Source organism: Letharia columbiana (assembly GCF_014066305.1).
Source record: "Letharia columbiana isolate WasteWater2 chromosome Unknown Sc0000007_s0, whole genome shotgun sequence".
Lineage (NCBI taxonomy): Eukaryota > Fungi > Ascomycota > Lecanoromycetes > Lecanorales > Parmeliaceae > Letharia > Letharia columbiana.
In genome coordinates, this window is record NW_023501043.1 from 72,054 (window position 1) to 90,823 (window position 18,770).

General features: G+C 49.8%; 11 protein-coding genes across 11 annotated transcripts; 5 read left to right on the forward strand and 6 right to left on the reverse strand.

Annotated features, from left to right (window-relative positions):
• Positions 1 to 1,470: 1,470 nt before the first annotated feature.
• On the reverse strand, positions 1,471 to 3,362 carry HO173_003060 (uncharacterized protein; the record flags this gene model as incomplete). The annotated part of the gene is made up of 2 exons (XM_037304989.1): positions 1,471 to 2,556; positions 3,288 to 3,362. The coding sequence occupies 2 exons, from the start codon at positions 3,360 to 3,362 to the stop codon at positions 1,471 to 1,473; spliced, it is 1,161 nt and encodes a 386-aa protein (XP_037167854.1).
• A 16-nt stretch (positions 3,363 to 3,378) lies between these two features.
• HO173_003061 (uncharacterized protein) lies at positions 3,379 to 4,170 on the reverse strand (the record flags this gene model as incomplete). Its single annotated transcript, XM_037304990.1, has 1 exon — positions 3,379 to 4,170. One exon carries the CDS (start codon positions 4,168 to 4,170, stop codon positions 3,379 to 3,381), a length of 792 nt encoding a protein of 263 aa, XP_037167855.1.
• A 158-nt stretch (positions 4,171 to 4,328) lies between these two features.
• On the forward strand, positions 4,329 to 4,768 carry HO173_003062 (uncharacterized protein; the record flags this gene model as incomplete). The annotated part of the gene is made up of 2 exons (XM_037304991.1): positions 4,329 to 4,512; positions 4,575 to 4,768. 2 exons carry the CDS (start codon positions 4,329 to 4,331, stop codon positions 4,766 to 4,768), a joined length of 378 nt encoding a protein of 125 aa, XP_037167856.1.
• Positions 4,769 to 5,817: 1,049 nt separating this feature from the next.
• HO173_003063 (uncharacterized protein) lies at positions 5,818 to 8,235 on the forward strand (the record flags this gene model as incomplete). Its single annotated transcript, XM_037304992.1, has 3 exons — positions 5,818 to 5,928; positions 6,005 to 7,074; positions 8,064 to 8,235. 3 exons carry the CDS (start codon positions 5,818 to 5,820, stop codon positions 8,233 to 8,235), a joined length of 1,353 nt encoding a protein of 450 aa, XP_037167857.1.
• A 126-nt stretch (positions 8,236 to 8,361) lies between these two features.
• HO173_003064 (uncharacterized protein) lies at positions 8,362 to 10,546 on the reverse strand (the record flags this gene model as incomplete). The annotated part of the gene is made up of 4 exons (XM_037304993.1): positions 8,362 to 9,832; positions 9,891 to 10,084; positions 10,159 to 10,369; positions 10,434 to 10,546. The coding sequence occupies 4 exons, from the start codon at positions 10,544 to 10,546 to the stop codon at positions 8,362 to 8,364; spliced, it is 1,989 nt and encodes a 662-aa protein (XP_037167858.1).
• Positions 10,547 to 10,691: 145 nt separating this feature from the next.
• HO173_003065 (uncharacterized protein) lies at positions 10,692 to 10,868 on the reverse strand (the record flags this gene model as incomplete). Its single annotated transcript, XM_037304994.1, has 1 exon — positions 10,692 to 10,868. One exon carries the CDS (start codon positions 10,866 to 10,868, stop codon positions 10,692 to 10,694), a length of 177 nt encoding a protein of 58 aa, XP_037167859.1.
• Positions 10,869 to 11,481: 613 nt separating this feature from the next.
• Positions 11,482 to 13,131, reverse strand: HO173_003066 (uncharacterized protein; the record flags this gene model as incomplete). Its single annotated transcript, XM_037304995.1, has 3 exons — positions 11,482 to 11,658; positions 11,714 to 12,531; positions 12,579 to 13,131. The coding sequence occupies 3 exons, from the start codon at positions 13,129 to 13,131 to the stop codon at positions 11,482 to 11,484; spliced, it is 1,548 nt and encodes a 515-aa protein (XP_037167860.1).
• A 373-nt stretch (positions 13,132 to 13,504) lies between these two features.
• On the forward strand, positions 13,505 to 14,317 carry HO173_003067 (uncharacterized protein; the record flags this gene model as incomplete). Its single annotated transcript, XM_037304996.1, has 1 exon — positions 13,505 to 14,317. One exon carries the CDS (start codon positions 13,505 to 13,507, stop codon positions 14,315 to 14,317), a length of 813 nt encoding a protein of 270 aa, XP_037167861.1.
• Positions 14,318 to 14,636: 319 nt separating this feature from the next.
• On the forward strand, positions 14,637 to 15,272 carry HO173_003068 (uncharacterized protein; the record flags this gene model as incomplete). Its single annotated transcript, XM_037304997.1, has 1 exon — positions 14,637 to 15,272. One exon carries the CDS (start codon positions 14,637 to 14,639, stop codon positions 15,270 to 15,272), a length of 636 nt encoding a protein of 211 aa, XP_037167862.1.
• Positions 15,273 to 15,595: 323 nt separating this feature from the next.
• HO173_003069 (uncharacterized protein) lies at positions 15,596 to 15,835 on the reverse strand (the record flags this gene model as incomplete). The annotated part of the gene is made up of 2 exons (XM_037304998.1): positions 15,596 to 15,723; positions 15,787 to 15,835. The coding sequence occupies 2 exons, from the start codon at positions 15,833 to 15,835 to the stop codon at positions 15,596 to 15,598; spliced, it is 177 nt and encodes a 58-aa protein (XP_037167863.1).
• Positions 15,836 to 17,932: 2,097 nt separating this feature from the next.
• On the forward strand, positions 17,933 to 18,560 carry HO173_003070 (uncharacterized protein; the record flags this gene model as incomplete). Its single annotated transcript, XM_037304999.1, has 2 exons — positions 17,933 to 18,420; positions 18,479 to 18,560. 2 exons carry the CDS (start codon positions 17,933 to 17,935, stop codon positions 18,558 to 18,560), a joined length of 570 nt encoding a protein of 189 aa, XP_037167864.1.
• Positions 18,561 to 18,770: the final 210 nt, after the last annotated feature.

Sequence of the window (18,770 nt, forward strand, 5' to 3'; positions counted from 1 at the left end):
GCGAGATGGGGACACCACAAGGGAATTCGAGGTTCTTGAAAGCCTCCGGCATCAAGTTATGCATTATATCCCTTTGGCTTTTAATTTTGGACGGTTGAGTGCTAGACTGGGCCGGTAACGTGCTGTGTTCTGTAAAGAAGAATGAAAGGAACGTGATGCACAGTCGCAGGTTCTGATAGGGGAACTGTCACCCCCGTCGCAACTTTGAAGGTTGTGGATTGCGCCTGCTGTGGTGATAGGCACGATGATCTTTCTGGGAATGAAAGGGTGGACATGTCTACTTTTGCGGCGCCTCTGCCTTGCTTACCAGAGTCTGTAAATACGAGTCTAGTGGTGCCTCAGTCGTCAGTGACTTGTGTAACCTCAGATGAAGTTGGAATTTCCTGAAGTGGTTTAGCTATGTTGCGGCACGACCTCGTCAAACAGAACTCTCATCCTATACTACCACTTGCCCATACAATTAGTAATGAGCAAAGGTATCCTTATAGAGGCATTGGAATCATGATTGATGCGTAATTCCACGGGTGCTGACCTCGCCCCCTATTACCTGATTGAAAATGTCTATCAGCCTGTCGTCGTGAAACTGTGCTTGTTGGCATCCTTTGAAAGCCTTGACAGCCGTGGAAAACTGGCTCAATCCCTAAGGAACCCGACTGGCTGTATATTTCGAGGTCTCTAAAACCATTGTACCTAGCTGCGACTCCCAAGATATGCGGCAAGGAATATGTTTCGAAAGTTCAAAAGCTGGTGAACACAGCACTAACAATTAAGGTCTTAATGTGCGCTGTGTACATCCGAGGCTTTGCCAGCAGTCAAGTATAGGCTTGATCTCTCACATGTCTGACGACCTACGAATCATTGGAAGCCGAAACATCGACAACTATGGGCCTGATCCCCCCTGCATCTGGCGACCTGCGGGTTCCACAAGGCTTCAAAAGCCGTCAAACAGCGGCCCGATTCCCCTAACACCTGGCGGGCTACACACCTTCCAAGCTTTGAAAGAGGTGGGTTAAAGGCAGATCCTCCAGCATTATCTAACAACGCGATCGGGTGGAACAGCGCAATCACAGTTTCAAGAGGAGATGACAGCGCATTCGGCTGCGTTTGGAAGGCCAGCTGCCTTAGTAGGCTCGCAAAAAGGAGTAGAGTTGCGCAGTGACCTTGCCAAAAGTATACTCGAGGTGAAAGATATGTGGATTGTTTCACTGGGTTTTTTGGGGGGTAAATGGTGTATTCTATTCATCTGCGGCGACTATCTGAAAAAAGCGGGCATAAACAGCAACTGGGATGCAACGCCAAATTCATCCCCATGTCCTTCTTCTGTCACGCGACTATAATCCTGCTTGGACAGCCATGACAATGATACGGTCTTTCATTGTCCTGCTCTCCAATCTTGTCAATGTCTAGGGACAGCTATTAGCATTGATCTCGGATTTGCGTAAGTAGATGAGCATGACTTACCCTTCCACGCTATTCGGCCTCTTCTGTCTCGCCATCCCCTGTGGTGGTGATCTGTTCGGTGAGGGCGCTACGGCCGTCGTTGAGGTTGGTGGCCCTGAGCTGGCGGCTGAGGCTGGAGATCGCAGCAAGCTCTGTCTCCCCCTCCGCATTCACAATCGCCTTTACTGCAGACTCAGGTCTCTCCACCTCGGGCTTATTGGTGGGGAAATCTTCCTCCAGGTCGGGAGCGACTTTGGTCACCATGCCGGTATGCTTGGTGGTGGCTGCCTCTCTTTCGACCATAGCACGGGCATCGGCTCTGCACTTGGCCTTCTGTTCAGTGTTTGACCGTGTGGCGTATTTTGCGCCTAGGTCGAAGCTGACTCTTGTCGAGGCGGAGGCGTCGCTGTCATCGGATTCTGTGCTGGTGAGTGAGATGCGGTCCTCTGGGGCTGTGGACATGCGATAGAATTTTTCGCATGTGGCGGCGTCCATGCCTCGGTCATCTGGTCGTAGGTTGCTCATGTCTCCATGGTGCTCTAGCTTGGGGCGTCTCGATCGGATGACATCGCGCTTCGAACTGTTTTGGTTGGGGCTGGGGGTGTCGGTGACGCTGACGCTGACGGTGTGACTGCTTTCGTCAACTGGGTTGACAGTGGCCGTTTCTTCATGTGGCTCGCTTGATGGGACGGATTTCGAGTGTGCTGGGCTTTCAGGCTTGGGACGTCCGGATCCGATGACGGCGCACTTGGTCTTGGGACGGCGAGGGCCTTTGAGGTCGGTGAACTGGATGTCGACGTCGGGAGTGCTTCCGTAGTGCAGATCTCTGGCGACGGCGAGACGGACGGGAGTTCGTGTGCGCCCCCATGGTGTTCCTCTCCATTCATTGAAAGCGTCGGCGCTTAGGGGAGTGTCGTCAGGGAGGAAAGTAAGAGAGTTGCAGTGTTCTGTTGGGGACACGGGTCCGTTGTAGAGGAAGGCTGGGAGATGAAAGATGGACTGGACGTTATTGGCCATCTTGCTTGAATTCGCTGGAGTTGAGATGTTGTTGCTGTTGCTGTTGCTGGAGGCCTGCTGAGGTGTCTTTGCTAGTTGGGACTGGTAGAATAGCTGCGTCTGTGTTCTGGAGTTGGTTGTAAGATGGGAAGATTAGGAGATTTCTCGAGGTCTAATATACAAGTCGAAGAAATATTGCAATTGTCGATTTGACTCATGGGGCTTGGATCTTGGCTGCCCAGAGAATTGGTATATTCGAATATATGTATAGGCCAGCCGTTTCAGGCAACGTTGCCAAGTACTTAAATGCATTACTCGGAATTTTTTCTGAGTGAGAGTCAACCCTTGCCATCATGTGGTATTCGGTTCAGAGATGAGGTGATTTGAGAGTGACGGGTTGGGCCAAGTTTGAGGATGCCAATCAAGGCGAAGGGTGCTTATAGTAGACGAGATGGATTTCAAGGCATCGACCTCATTGCTTTGGACTAAGAATGGACACGAGATGGTACACAACTGTAGGTGGGCTATAGTAGATTGCTTTGAACTGAGACACAACCCAACCTGTGAAAGTAGACGACTTTGGAGGCTTGTTATATATCGATCCGCACCGGAGCAGAATCCAAGAAAGAGACCAAGGAATAGACACAAGGTATTAGTGCAATGGACTGGACTGCGATAGAGCCCGAACGTGTCGTCAGAAACGATGTGCGTAATACACAAAGCTTGGGCTTGAAGCGATGGGAAAACCGTACTCTCGAGAGGATAAATTCAAACTCTGATTTATGGGAGCTCTGAGCTCTCTGCAAACCGAGCGTCATTCCAGGCAGTCGCCCTCCTTGATTGGCACTCACGGTCACCTTTGAGCGCAGATGGCTCGGTCTTACCCACAGAGGCACCTTAGCACCATCGCTGCTTTTGTGTTCCATCTTCCCATCACCTTCCTCAATTCTTCGATTTATTCTTCGATCCCTTCTTCCTCCTCGAGCGCGAGGCCTTCTTCTCCGCCCTTTTCGTCCTCCTCGCGTTCACCTTTCGCCATGCCAGAAATCGACCACGTTTCTTAAATTCTCCGACCTTGACTTGCGCCCTCTCTGCCACCCTCCCAATATGCCGATTCGACTCTCGGTATTGATAGCCCGGCCTTATTCCCATCTGCTTCAACTCCGGCATCTTTGCCCTTGTCCTTTTATCCTGCTGCCTTAATGTTCCGCCTTGCTCTGTCATGCCTCCAACCTCCAGTGCCTCATTTCCTTCTCCGCTAGTGACTCTTGGGGGGGTGATTGAAGCAAGCGTTCCCATCTCCCTCTCCCTTCCCACCAACCCCAAACGCCGATTCCTTGGCTTATTCCTCGGCACCGGCAACTTCATCCCCCTCTCAAACACAACCCCAATATACTTCCTCTTCGGATTCGTTTCGGGATCCTTGTAGAAACAGACGTACCCCTTCTCCTTTGCAAATATCGTGTGGTCCCGACCCATGTCGCAATTCTCGCCGGGAAACCAGTGCGTGCCGCGTTGGCGGAATATGATGTTGCCGGGAACAACGAGCTCGGAGGCTCCCTTTTTGGCGCCGAGTCGTTTGCCAGGGCCCTGGGCGGCTTTGTTGGCGCGGCCTTGTGAGGCGTGAGAAGCGGGGCGGGAATGGTGGAGTGGGAGGAGGGGGAGCCATTGGAATGAGGGACAGGTGTGAGAGGGCAGTGTAAGACGTGGTGATCGGAGACATAGAGGACGCATGTTTGTGGTAGATGAGGCGCTTGGGATGCAATGAAGTTGATCTCTGCCGTCGCGAGATCAAAAAGAGGACCCACACTAGAATTAGTCAGCAAGGTTCTGCAAAACATCGAACAGCTGGCCTCTCTTTCCTCAACCTCGACATTGCCGAACATCCTACAATGAGGGTCATACTGTTCGCTCTACTTTGCTCGCTAGCTACTCTAGCATCCGCGCAATTTCAATTTTTCGAGCAGATGTTCAATCAAGGTGGCCAACAACAGCAACAGCAGCAGCAGCAACAACAACAGCAAGCCCAGAACGTCGCCAGCGATTCGGAATGGTATCAGCGAACATACGAATCGGGTAGCGTTCTTCTATTTATCCCGTCTTATAAAGAATTGCGCTAATTCAATCCTCAATCGCAGCCCATTGTTCGAATTACCTCTGCCCCGGCACCCTCGCCTGCGTTCACTTCCCACATCATTGCCCTTGTCCATTCCCGGCTGTCGAAGATAAAGTCGAGCTGGGAGACGGAAGTGCGATATGTGTCAGTAAAGGAGGTTGGAAACAGGGAGAGGCGGCGAGGAAGATTGAGTTGGCGAGGAAGGGAATGCTGTGATGGGGGATTGGAAAACTTGGACGTTTGACCTGCATCGATCGCATCTTACAAACGAGTCTTCATATACTTTCAAGATACTTATACCACGGGTTCATTATATGAGAGACCGGTTTCGATGGCCAGGCAATACTTGTCATGCTCGACATCATCCGGCACGGAAAGGATCGATTTCCTTGGACTTTGAGACTCTGGCTATGGTATATGTGGCATGACAGGAGCTTCCCTCGCCTGGGCCAAGCGCTGGGATGCCGGTGCATATATTTTATTCTCTTCTCTAAATACCATTGCGCTCTGTCCTGGTTTCCAGCCATGACCATACATAACCAGTTTTGCACCTCAAAGAGAATTTTCCCCTCTTTCCTGCCATCTCCGGATCTCCTCTAGATCTACTGTAGCTAACGACTGAGTTCAATGATCTGTTACGGTAATGAAATGAGAGATCTCTAAGACTTGGGATTGGAAGGGCCAGAGTGGGCTGGGGATAATTATTTGCAAACCCTCTCCAAACAGAACCTCTCCCGAGGGAAGTCTGCTGGGTTGGGGGTTACATAGTGGGTCTATTACAAGCTACGGTCGAAGCTTTTGACCTCAGCCAACGCACAGAGCGTTCGGCTCTTATGAAGTGTCTCCTTGATTAATTGCAATTCGTTTGTGTGCGTCCATGGTGGTATGTACATTTGGCTGTGTATCATCCTGCACGATTTCTTAATCTTCCAAGGCATTCTACCGTCGAAAAAAGACTTAAGACTTGGTTGCTTGGTCCTTTGTTCCTGTGCCTTTCACAAGACCGCCAGAGCCTGTGAAGCCGATCCAGAACCATCATCAGATCCAGTCTCATAGAGCTTGGGCAGCTTCGTCTAGAGACAGGATGGAAGTCTCCAGAACAGGCAGGGAAGTGCGTGAGGTTTTCCGATGCTGCTCGTAACGTCGTTTGTTGCCTTCTTTGGCACAGAAAAGGTTTTTTATACAGCCATGGGCTCCTTTCGTTTGTACTCAAGCTACCTGCGCTTCCCAGAACAAATCCAGTACTGCTTCCTGATACTGAAAACATGGACGAAATAAGTCGTGAACCGGAACGAAGCCCTGAAGACCAGATCATAGCTTCGTTCTTGAAGAAGCGCTCACCTACATATCGGAGCCTGAGGGAAATCAGCACCATAGTAAGTAATCCATGAATGGCTACTATAGCCATTAGGAAACCCATCTAGAGTGTCCTAGCGCTAATAAAGACGATAGGTATGGAGTGACTCCAGGGCTACAGCATACTTCGCCAGGGAACGTGGTTCCGCAGATAACCCCGGTGACGAAGGTCGCAGAAAGCATTATAATCTCATGAGGGGTATCGGAGACGAAATGCAGAGAGAAACCGGTGTCCTGAAGCTTGAGCGTCCCAGACCCGAGGTACTTGATCTCTGTATGGCCCCTGGCGGCTATACTGCATCCATTCGCAAGTACAGTCGTCAAGCGAATGTCTCTGCAATAACGTTGCCCGAAGATCAGGGTGGTCTGAAGATTCTCGTACCTCATGGCAATGGTACTCAAGTGGAAGTGTTGGAGGCCGATATTACAATGTTCGCAGCGGAGTTCGGAGTGGTAGAGATTCCAGATAATCACCCGGAGGCTTCAAAGTTCTCCAACGAGAAACCCTTTCAAAAGAAGCTGTTCGACCTCGTCTTCTGCGATGGGCACGTCGCTCGCACATGGAATAGGCCATCCAACTGTCCACCGACAGAACTTTCTCGCCTTGAATGTAGCCAGCTAATCTTTGCGATGCAAAGGATCAGAGAAGGAGGCACTCTCATTATCCTGCTTCACGGTGCTGATGTCTATCACAGCGTCAAATTGCTCGAAATCTTCGGCCATTTTTCCCACATACAAGTCTTCAAACCAGTCAGAGGTCACACGAGGAAAAGTTCCTTCTATCTCGTCGCAAAGGAGATGCAGCCTGGTCGCCTTGCAGCCAGGGCTGCAGTCACCCAATGGAAGCAGAATTGGAAACATGCAACTTTCCTTGCTCCTGCCGAGGATGAACTTGATGCACATAACGAGACTGAAGCCTTGCTCAAGCAGGTTGAGCGTAAGGAAGACTCGTCAAAGCTTGTGGAGAACTTTGGTGCACGACTCATTCACTTGGGGGAGCCAATATGGGAGATACAAGAGAAAGCTCTGAAAGCCTTGATGGAAAGATTGGAACAAGGATCAGCAAAGCCTGGCATGGAGAAATCGGCCGAGACCTCGGAAGAATGTACTACCGCAGACCCTGCAGTTCTGACCGAATTGGCTAGAGACACCGACGACTCGTCCTAGTTGGTGTTGGATTCAGCCAATAGGAGGGCAGCATGGCTACACTAATAAGTTCCTACTGGTGTTGACTACCCCTCACAGTGGCAATGGCTCATGGCCTTGGCATGGGTTTCACATGATAAAAAGGTAGACCTCCTACACCTTCATACATCCTTCATAGAACATCACAATAGAATACTATTCGACATGCACATGAGACCACTGAATGCACCCATTATTCAATAGGTTATGAGCCCGGAATTCCGCTACCGTGGTCTCTACACTGTCAATTAGGAACACCCACCTATTTGATGATTTGGTGTTGTGGGAGTTAAACGAACATTCCCACATTCTTATCATACATTTTCTATCCACTCTTTCATCCTTCCGATTTGGGAGATAGCTAGACAAGATTTTGGCCACTACCGCGTTCAACATACACGCTGCTGCACTGACACAAAACTACCCCAACCCAAAAAGCAAAGGAAAAAAAAAACAAAAAAAAAAAAAAAAAAAAAAAAAAACTCACCCACACTTTTTTATATAAAATAAAAAAAAAAAAAAAAAAACCCACCCTACCCCAAAAAAAAAAAAAAAAAAATGTTTATAAAAAAAAAAAAAACCCAAAAAAAACCAAAAAAAAAAAAAAAAAAAAAAAAGAGAAAAAAAAAAAACAAGAAGGGGGGGAGGAAAAAAAAAAAAAAAAAAAAAAAAACTCGCCCTCAAAGAACAAATAGCACCTACTACAAAGGACAGGGTGTCCAATGAGTGCTCAAAGTCACACCCTATCAAATGGAAAAAAAGAAAAAATGTCGCATCTGCCACTATAAAATGAGAGTTGGGAGGGAGGATCCGAAGCGGTAGCCGGCTGCGTTCAATCATGTTGTAAATATCGGTCCCGAAAGCTTCCACAAGACCATCCCGAGTTTATCAATTTCTCTGACCTGCGCTTATAAAAAAGAAAAAAGTTTAGAAAAAAAATCTGGGAGATGCTAAAAAAGGTTTCGGCAAGCGCGTCCTGGACTAAGAAACAGGGGAGAGGAACGGAGTCCGATCAAGACTCTGTTGGTCAAACGTCTACTGCCGCGACTGAGATTGCTGCTGCTGCTGTGCGTGACTCAGAGGAAGATCTGGATGAGGCCGGAGATCCTGATGACGTGGACACTGCTCCTGTGTTGGAGTAGCGATCAACGCCGATGGTAAATGATCGGCCAAAGTATGCTGAGATGTCTATCGTGATGAAGCGTTTGGATGGCTGATGTACGCGTTGTCATTATTTCTCGTAGGCTCATAGATGCGATCAACACCCTTTATACTCCATGGCTTCCACCTCCACCCACACCACCATTGTCACCTTCAACAACGATCCTCCCCTCCACCCTGGGTGCAATGCCTTTAGTCCAATGAGGCAAGTCCCACTCTCCAGTCTTCTCTCCTACCATTCCGACGTCCCTCCTCTCTATCCCCGCCAGGTCCATCCATCTCCTTGTATAGACTCTGGCAATATGCATCTCCCTCCCCTTCTTCTCTTCCACACTTCCGACACTACCGACACTTGATGCTAGGCCATCATAATGGTGGTCTTTCTCGTCATCGGTATCGCTATCCACGAGTCTGCCGTCAACGTCCGTCTTAGCTTTTTCAGCGTAGGCTCGTACAATGCCAGTGCGATTATGCTTGGTTCCGTTCTTGAGTGTACTGGGCTCATGCACTTTGCTGCCAGCGTGGAGACGGTCGTGCACGCCGCCCCAGTGGCGATGCAGACTGGCTGACCAGCGTGCCCATTTTCCGAGAACTTTAAGAGACATGAAATACTGCCTGAGCACCATACTGATTAGTATGCCGTTCTCTTCGGAGACGATCTCTTCAGCCTCGCCGCCTTCGCTGCGAACAAGGAGAGAGTCATAGCCGTCTTTGCCACGGCCCATGTAGCCCCTCGTCGCCATGGTGTATGACTTGTCGAGGACTAAAGGCTCCCCATGGATTTTCGTCCATGTGACCCTGGATCCCGGAGCTAGGTTTGGGTTGTATGCGAAGTGGATGTTCGAGACTTGCGGAAATCGACCTTCGAGCGCCGGGACTAGACCGACAGAATTCTCGAGCGCTTCGAGTATCGCTTTGCCGTTGATCCGCAGGACGACGACTGGATCCTCAAAGGGAAAGCAGTTGAGTATGTCTTTTAAAAGTAAGACGCCAGGTGGGTATATCTGATCGCCACGGACGGTACCGGCGGCCATGAGGGCGCAATCTGCATCGTAGTAGTGCCGCATCAGGTCGCAGACGAAGTTGCCTAAATTGCTCTCCTTCGTTCTGACAGTGGTAAAGCGGCCATCCAGTGGCACGGCTGTGTATCCGATTGGTTTCTCAAGTTTGTGCCTCAGGCTCGACGTCAGCTTGTCAACAAGTTGGATTGTGGCTTTGTCTTCCGTAATCGCACGGGTGATGTCGCGGCGGATGATATCAAAGTCCCAGCCTGGCTGATCGTTTGCTTTTCGGCGCGCTTCTATGTAGCTGAGCTGCTTGAAGTCGGTACCTGACCTGAGGACGTGGGTGTCGTTGATGATTTGATGCGCATAGAAGTGATCATGGCCTCCTAGGACCAAGTCGATTAGGCCTGGTGGTGTCTTTTCTGCTAGCTTGATGTCGCTAGGCTCTCGGGCGTGAGTTAGAGCGATGATGATCTGTGCGCCTTGGGCACGAAGTTCCGGTATCAGTTCTTTTGCGGTTTCACTTGCAGACTTGTAGTTCAGGTTTGAAGGTAGGGAGTTGATGGTGTCCAGCCTGTATTTTTAGCGTAAACGACTAGAAAGAAACTGATAACAATACATCTCGAACTTACCATTCCCGCTCTCCAAGTCCAACAACACCGACCTTGATACCATTCGAAGCTTCCAATAATACGGTTTTATCGCAGCCTCCTAAAGCTTGGTTTTCTCCTAGGCCAGGATCCAATACATTTGCCAGTAGCCAAGGAAAATTGCACTGGTTTTTCAAGTGCCGGAATTGAGCCACACCAAAGTCTAAGTCATGATTCTAGCAGCAAAAAGTGTCAGACAAGCAAGAGGTCCAGCATATGAGCACATTGATGAGAAGGATTTCATACTCACACCCACGCACGCCACAGCTGTCTCCAGATTGTTGAGAACAGGCACCATATGCCTACCTTTAGTCACTGAGCTCTCGAGGCTGGGATTGAAGGCGTCTCCAGAGAATAGTGTCAAAAGTCCTGGCAGATTCGCATATTGCAGATGTGAGCGGTAGTGGTTCGCCACAGTCTGGAAGCGTGATATTCCTCCAACTGGCTCTGCCGAACCAGACCTGGTATCTATTCAGTACAGCCTTCGGAGTATCGAACAGAATAAATTGCTTAGGTGCAACATACTCAATGTGATAGACGTCATTGAAGTGCAGGAAGCGGAGATCTGGGGGACGTTCGTGTTGGCGGTGACTTTGCCAAGTGACAGATTCCGAGTCTGGGAATTCTTTACCAGACATCTTACATTGACGAATGTGATAGCACTGTTCCTCGATGATGAGCAGTCAGAGTGCAAAGGAAAGCAATCATGTCCCAAAAGTGGCAAAAGCAATGCAAACATTTGACGCGTTTGCCGCAGCCGCGGGGACAAGAAGGAGAACTGCATTAAGTAAATCCAGTAATGCTTTCGTAGCCAGTACCATTGAAACCTGTCCTGATAGCTTTTGTGGCCACTGTCTCTTCGGTTCTGAGAGCGCGGCCGTAAACGAGGGATAGTAGATCAAAGTATTGAACAATTAACTCATCGTAGACTATGTTCATATCTTGAGTACATTGCCTCATGGTGACAGCGTTGAGGGGATCATAGATTATGCCATTGTGGGGTGAGTCTGGAATGATGCTGGGCAAAATGGGATCGTGGACAACGCCATATGGTCCGTCGAAGAGGATGTCTGGGTAGATGACCGGTGCTGCTGCAATACTGGGAGGACATATGAGTCTTTTTCGAACTTAACTGTTCTCTGTTGCTGAAAAGGAGGATCAGGGATCGAACGTCGCCTGGCGGGGTTCCTGGAGATCTTGCAGACCTCCAAAGGGTTGAAGAAGTCGGAAACGAGGGATTACGATTCGAATCGCGTGGACGAGAAGCAGGATTTTGTTGAGGAGTTTCAAGCGGTATTCGGGGGCGCTTGGGCTGATCATAAAGATCGGCGACGCCCGATTATCAAAGTTTGAGGCAGTATCGGCTTTAGTATTCACTAGTCTCTACATAACAATGTCTGTCACGTTTGATTTATGTTGGTGGCTGTGGTCTCGCTCTTCGCTTCTCATGACATTTCTATATGGCCTATATGCTTCTTCGCTTAAGGGACTAAACGCATGAGCTGTATGAGCTATATGTGCTTTCGTAAGTCCAGCCGGCCAGCGAAATCTTGAGCACAACCCTTCAAACCTTTCACGATCCATTGCCCAGCAACGGCTGGGTCTCTCCATCGTCTTTCTCACCTTTAGGCATTCCACGGTAGTCACCTTTGCCCACTTTCAATACACTCCAAGATCCGTGCTCCTTAGCATCTTCAAAGAAAGCTTGGTTCTCTTCGAAGGATCTGCCGCCGGTCTCTGGACAGTATAACTGCAGAGGTTCGTTAGTTCCAGTCAGTGAGAGCTGGTTGTGGAAAATAGCTTACCCATGTCCACCACGCGGCGAAGAGGTTTGTGACTGCAAACACCAAGAAAAGCCAGTAACTCAAATTGTTGAAGCCAATAGGTGTAAGCAGGGTCACCGCAAAGTTGGCAAGTCCCCAGGTGATGACCGAAATTGCGGAGCCTTGAGCGCGGGACGTTGAGGGGAAAATCTCCGTCGGAATCAGCCAGGGCTGAGACAGCCAGCCAATGCCAAAAATCCCCGTTGCTATGTATAGAACGACGCTGCCCACGATGGCAATCGGCATGTCAGGTATATTAAGTTTGTCGGCGTTTTGTGCCAGACCACCGAGCAAGGTGAGGATCAAGAAGGAAGTCGCCATTCCAAAGGCTCCCCCAACCATCATTACGCGCCTGCCCACACGATCGATAAGTAACCAGGCCAATGTCATCAGGAAGAAGTAGGAGATGTAGTTGCCTTGGGTGAGGTATTCCGAAACGGTAACGCCTAAACCCAGGAGTTCAAAGATTTGCGGACCGTAGACACTGACGGCGCCATATCCTGTCAATGCCTGGTTAACTTGGCCCATGACAGTCACCATTGTCGGGTGGAATTGATTGCTTCCAGGCCAGATCATATCATTGTAGCCGATGGAGTGACTCGATTCGTCATCATGGGCCTGCTTGAGCTCATCAAATTTGCCCTTCATATCGTCTTCTCCATATATGTCAGTCAGGGCCGATTTGGCGTCCTCTTCTCGTTCATGGAAGATGAACCATCGGGGTGTTTCCGGGAGGCGGTATATGAAGGATAGGAGGAGGACAGGGTAGATTTGCATAGCAATGATGGGTATACGCCAAGCTGATAATCATTAGCTAGGTATGTGTGCAAGCACTCAGAGAACATGCCCCATTGATTGTCCTTCCCGAGGCTACTGGTGACACCCAGGTTGATGGCGAAGGCCATGTTCAGACCGAAGATGTTCGACTGGAATTCCTTTGCCAAAGCTTCTCCTCGTCCACCCTCGGAATTCAATTCTGAAGAGTAGACCGGAATGACAGCATCGATACCACCAACGCCTAAGCCCATGATGATGCGTCCCAAAAACATCATAGTCATTGCACCTCTGCTGTAGCCCAGGCCCGCAACGAACATAAACAGGTTGCCCAAAGAGGTTACTGCCAAACAAGCAAAGATACTGGGCTTTCTGCCTCCCATGTCTGCCAACAGGCTGGCGAACACAGCTCCGACTGCACAGCCGAGGTAGTAGACTGAGACGATGACACCAACGAGGGGATCTTCCCCATCGATGCCCATAGTGTCCAGATAGTTATAATTGGTGTTGATGAGGGACATCATACCCTGGTCATAGCCATAGAGGGCGATAGCCGTGGCAGAGAAGAGTACGATCTCTTTCTTCTTGTCCATCAGCGCCTGCGTGAAGACTTTTAAAGACGTCATTTTGGCGGTATTGCTGGGGAGGCTCTCTTCTGTCCAGGCGTATGTTCAATGCCTTTGATGAGATGTTGTGAAAGATTGCGAGTGTCAAAAGGGCATTTGAATGTTGTATACACTTTGGCTGAAGAGTTTTCCTTGCTCCGCATTAATGTGACCCACTTTTGACGTGATCTTATGCGGGGAATCTCCGGACCTTGCAGATTAGAGTTCTGAGTTTTTGAGCTAAGGGAAGAGCCGAGATCTACTTAGTCATCGAAAATCTTGGGCAAGCAGCCAAATGTCCATCACTGTTGGACCTCTACGCCTCTACGGGTTACCGTTCGTATGGGCATCTTTTTCTTTGTTTTAAAAACATTTGACGGTGACTTGTACAGATATGTCAACCATCAAGCCTTCAGTAGACCCGGTCGGCGAGGGAAGCAGCACTCGGGCTGAAGCCGCGGAAGCCACACCTGACCGCGGAGAAGAGGAGGCGCCTAAGGTACATGAGGTGGAGAAGATGGCATCACAGGACCCTCACAAAAACTCTGCATCTACTACATCTGCCCCACCATTGCCCGAAGAGCAGGGGGTGACTGCACCTCCTCTACCAATGGAAGCACCACCTGTGGAAGATGATGGCTGGGATCCTGTCTGGGATGACACTGCCCAAGCTTACTACTTCTACAACCGTATCACTCAGCAGTCACAATGGACTAACCCTCGCATACCGGACGTTACCCAGCCTGCAGCACCAGGCGTCGGCAGCTACGACAGAATACCGGACAGAGCACCAGGAACCGAAGACTTAGCGCCAGCACTACAGCGGCCATACGGAGGATACGACCCGGCAATACATGGCGACTACGACCCCACTGCTTCTTATGCACAAGAACAACAGGTGCCGGAAGAGGCTAATGGACAGCCTGCTGATCCTGCAGCTATCTACACAGCGACTGGGGTGTTCAATCGGTTCACGGGGAAATGGCAGCCTCATGACATCAACCCGGAGAACCATAATGATGAGAATAAGAGCAAGCGGCAAATGAGTGCTTTCTTTGATGTAGATGCTGCGGCAAATAGCCATAATGGAAAGAGTCTGAAGGCGGAAAGGAGTGGGAAGAAGTTGAGCAAGCAGGAATTGAAGGCTTTCAAGGAAAAGAGGAAAGAAAAGAAGGAGGAGAAAAGGCGAGCTTGGTTACGGGACTGATTGAATGTTCATGGATGCGACACGACTTGTACATATATCATTCTGTCAAGCGAGAGCGTCTGTCTCGATGCTTTCTGCCTGTTGTTGGCCTTCATCGTGGGAGCCGATGGACATTCAGGCTTATGTAACATGGACTTAGGAGCCTCTCACACGACCCTACTATTTTCCTGTCGAATGTAGGACTCATTCTCATGGTTTAAAAAGTTGACTCAAATATCGCCGGTAGTCCCTCGCGGTTTTGAATTTCTTTAACATTTGACTTCCACTTCCTCCGTCTCCATCAACAACGAACACCCCCCCTCCTCCTACTTCCCCCAAAATGCCCACCGCAACACTCCCTACAATCACCACCGATCAAATTGATGATCTCCTCTACCTAGCCCGCCTCGGCGAGACCACAGACCTGACGGCGGGGGTCAATCTTTTCGCCAAGAGCCTCTCCGCTACTCCCGGCATAATTCTCACAGCAGCAATTGACAAGGACAGCGGCAATGGCTTACTGCATATGGCCGCTGCGAATGGGCATACAGGTCTAACTCGCTCAACGATTGGCGTGCGCTGTGGTCACAATGTTGACGAGGGTTTAGATACGTTGAAAGAACTCCTCACTCTCTCCGCCTCCAACCACGCCCTTTCACTCAATCTACAGAACGCATCGGGCAATACGCCATTGCACTGGGCGGCTCTCAATGGCCACTTGCCCGCCGTCAAGCTACTCATAGAAGCTGGCGCGGATCCGACGGTCATAAACAAGGCTGGGAAAGATGCGGTGTACGAAGCCGAGGCCAATGAGAAGAATGAGGTTGCTTCCTGGTTGCTCACAGAGGGAAAGGGGCTGGAGAGTGCAGTTGGCGGCAGTCTGGATCACATTGCACCGGGAGTAGGGGGAGAAGGCGATGCGGAAGGGCAGCTTGAGGAGGTGATGAAGGAGGGGGGGACGGAACAGCAGCCTTGAGCTGTGACTTCAGCATACGAGGGTATTTGCTGCTCATCCTGGACTCTCTGACCGGTGCCCTGCCCATACAGTAGGCTTCATCAGCTTTTGCCTGATGCTTGGTCGTGTCCGTCAAACAGTGCCACCGCCTCCCTCTCGCTCCCCACGCAACTTATGTGTTCAGCTGCGCACAAATTGCTATTCAAACATGCTCAGAGAAGGAAGCAAGATCCTCAATTCAGGCAAAGATTCAGTCGATGTTGACGTTACCTCTGGTACATGGATTGAACGACGATCCTGTGGAGACCTGGACCGAAGGACAGCTCTCTTGGCCAAAGGCTCTTCTACCTGAGGACCTGCTGAATGCAAGACTGTTGTTGTGGGGCCCCGACTCTCGAGTTGCTGACCATCACGATCTCACTAGCCGGATCGGGCCTTATGGCCATGTGGAGAACTTTCTGTATGACGTTGCCTAACTTAGGAGTAAGGAAGATCGAGTCAGACAGTCTGTATCTCCCTGTAGGACTGCACTTACTGCGTAATTCGTCATTCAGGAGTCTCGACTTATCGTTTTCGTCGGCCATAGCTTGGAGGGTCTAGTGGTCATACAGGTATGCGGAGCCTGGCCAATTCAACAGCGGCTTTTCCTTGAGAATAATCTGGATCTGGTCAACTCTAGCCCCTGTCTTTGGTAGACTCTCACTCGGTTTTCTGCGCCCCGCGGATTCGTCTATACATACACAAGGGCGTGATCTTCCTGGGCACGCCGCGCAGGGGGACTGACAAAGGTGGATTGGCTTTCTTTGCTGCTAACGTCCTTAAAATATTCGCCAATCCAAACATGAGAACGGTTCGCAATATGAAGCGGTAATCGGATGTCCTCGAGCAAGAAAGGGGATTTTTTCGCACTAGTTGGCAACGAATTGCTCGTAGCCTGGTCCTATGAAGCGTACTCTACCAAAAAAATTCACGGTCAGCACTTGCTCCTCGACCAGTACGAGCATCTACATGCACCACATGCATAATTCATTCCCATTGAGGCTCTGTGTTCAATTCTTTTGCTGTCATTCTCTAGATGTTATGGCCTAACCGGCTTCAAATGTTATTGTAGATCTTTTCCACATTATTTCGCCCTCAGGGAGCTTCATTGATAAACATCTAGCGCGTTTTCTCTGCTGGTTTTAATCAACATTGAAAGGGGTATACCGTCCAAATTTTCTTGTTATCTCGAATATCAGAACCTAATTGTGTTTTCTACTCCTCTGCCTACGCAAGTTGATGCAAGCTATCCAGGTATATCACCTTTACGAGATGACTTCGAAGAAATGCTCAGATGCCATATTTTCAGCATCCCGCTATTTATGCTCATGGTACTACTAGAAACGCAATGGCACATCTAAGTTGTTCAAGATCTATGTTTTTGAGGGTTATGTTCGAGTTTCTGGTGCCACTGCCAGCAAAGCTTGCAGACATACTTTGTAATCCTGGTTTCTGGCTATTCAGAAACGTTACAATACAGGCTGAGTCCCCAGAATCGCTGCCGATCACAGACTTTCGGGCCCCCAAGGTCGTAATGTACGGACTTCACTTGGTGTTTATCGATGTCTTGGGGTATCAACCTGTTTCCCCGAAGCAGAGCAAGGCCTTCCTACGGCTCGTAGACATCCTTGCAGAGAGTGGTTGGAAGAGGCGCGGATAGCTTTGCTTTCGAATATCAAGAATTGACCTTTATGGGGGCTTTCATGTCAGCGTTACCATTATTTGACACCTCAGTAGGTAGTCGTACAGCAGAATCTCGCGAGGATCTGGGGATTAGGGCCTTGGCAGCTATTTTTAGAGGCGATCGTCATTTAGTGCCGGCTCGACTTCCGTCAGCCTCGAAATTCTAACTTTCAATTCCCAGTTGTTAAGGAGCTTCTTTGCCAAGTTTTCAAATCCTTCGTCAAAGATTTCAGACTTGCATTCGCGTGAAATTGTTTGGCAGCTCAAGCCGGCAGATATCACGACCACGACCCAAGCAGCAGCACCAGAAGTTAGAGTCCCATGTGCCTAAGCAGTTTTTCTTACTCCGTACTCTGAGAGTATTCGCGTGTATGAAGCGCTCATGTTCCAGTCTTATCGCTGTTCGTAGGGTATCAGCGAGTGGTAGGTATTTGAAACGCACAAATGTTCAGGAGTTAGATTGGCGACGGCCAGCCATTCGCTTTCTTGATTGCTAGCCACCTTTCTCGACGGCTGAAACTTCCCTCGAGGCTTTCAAGGCTGTGCCCAAATCCTGGTCCGGCGCGGGCTTAGCCCCTAGCCTCACCATTCAAAACACACCAAAAATGCATGGCCATCTAACGAGGCTCAACTCGTCTCGGGTGAAATCCTGCAGCTATATGGACGCTGCAGATCAAACGTGCTGATTGGAGTCATAGATCTTGAAGTGCAGGAGAATCCTGTTGGGGAAGGAGCTGCGCTGGGGGCTGTGCCTCGTGTCGACATGCATATATCATACCCACCCTTCATTTTCCATCCTTCCTTCTGGTCACAAAGTGTCACACTACTTCTGTGCCTAAAGTTTAGATATTCTCATTTCTCTTCCAAAACAGCATCCAGAGAAAAAAATTGCCAGCCTACCTCGCCTGCCCCAAACCTCTCCAGCCTCGCCTCTCCCTTCCTTATAATACCTCGCCGCCATGTCTATCCTCTCTAACCCCCGAACGCTCTACTTTACCCGCATCGCTCAGTTCCTCTTCGGCGTCGGTTTCCTCATCCTCATCTGCTACTCCGGCGTTCATCGCGGCTGGTGGACCTCCATCGATGGGCCCCTCGCCGTCGGCGTCATAGCTTCCATCTTCACTTTCGCTCTCACCTTACATAATCTTATCACTCACCACATGAATAGCAATCCGTTCTCTGGAGGTTCCGCCACACGGACTATGATAAGACTGGCAGCGGAGGCCCTGGTATTCTTGCTATGGATTGCAACGGCCGTGCTGATGCTGAGACATAAGGGTGGATGCCCTGAACCAGATCAGACGACTGGATACCCTATGCACGATACCAAGAACGAAGCTGGGCAGAAGGTCAATATCTGCGCGACCAGCGAAACGACCTCCTACCAGTGGACTGATCAGCCGAGGACGGAGTGGAATGTGGCTGTTGCTTTTGATTTCATTGAGATGTAAGTCTTAATGTCTTCCACCGACAATGATGTATGCGAAGTCTAATTTGGTGAGTAGTGTCGCCTTCATCCTCTCCGCATTGCTGGTCTTCAAGGACGACAGGGCGAGCAAGGTCTCGGGCGGGACGAGCTATGCTTGAGCTGGACTGGTTGACTGCCACACGAATCAAGAACGAATGGTCTTGACGCAGTGGACGAGGGCGTTAGTGAGCATGGCATCTCGTCAAAAGGGCGGACTTTACGACATAATGCAAATTAGATGATCTTCGATACATTTATTCGGATACCCTACAGTTTGGTCGTATTATCGTTCTTGGTGTTTCATCTGCTGGACTGTCTCTCAGTGTATC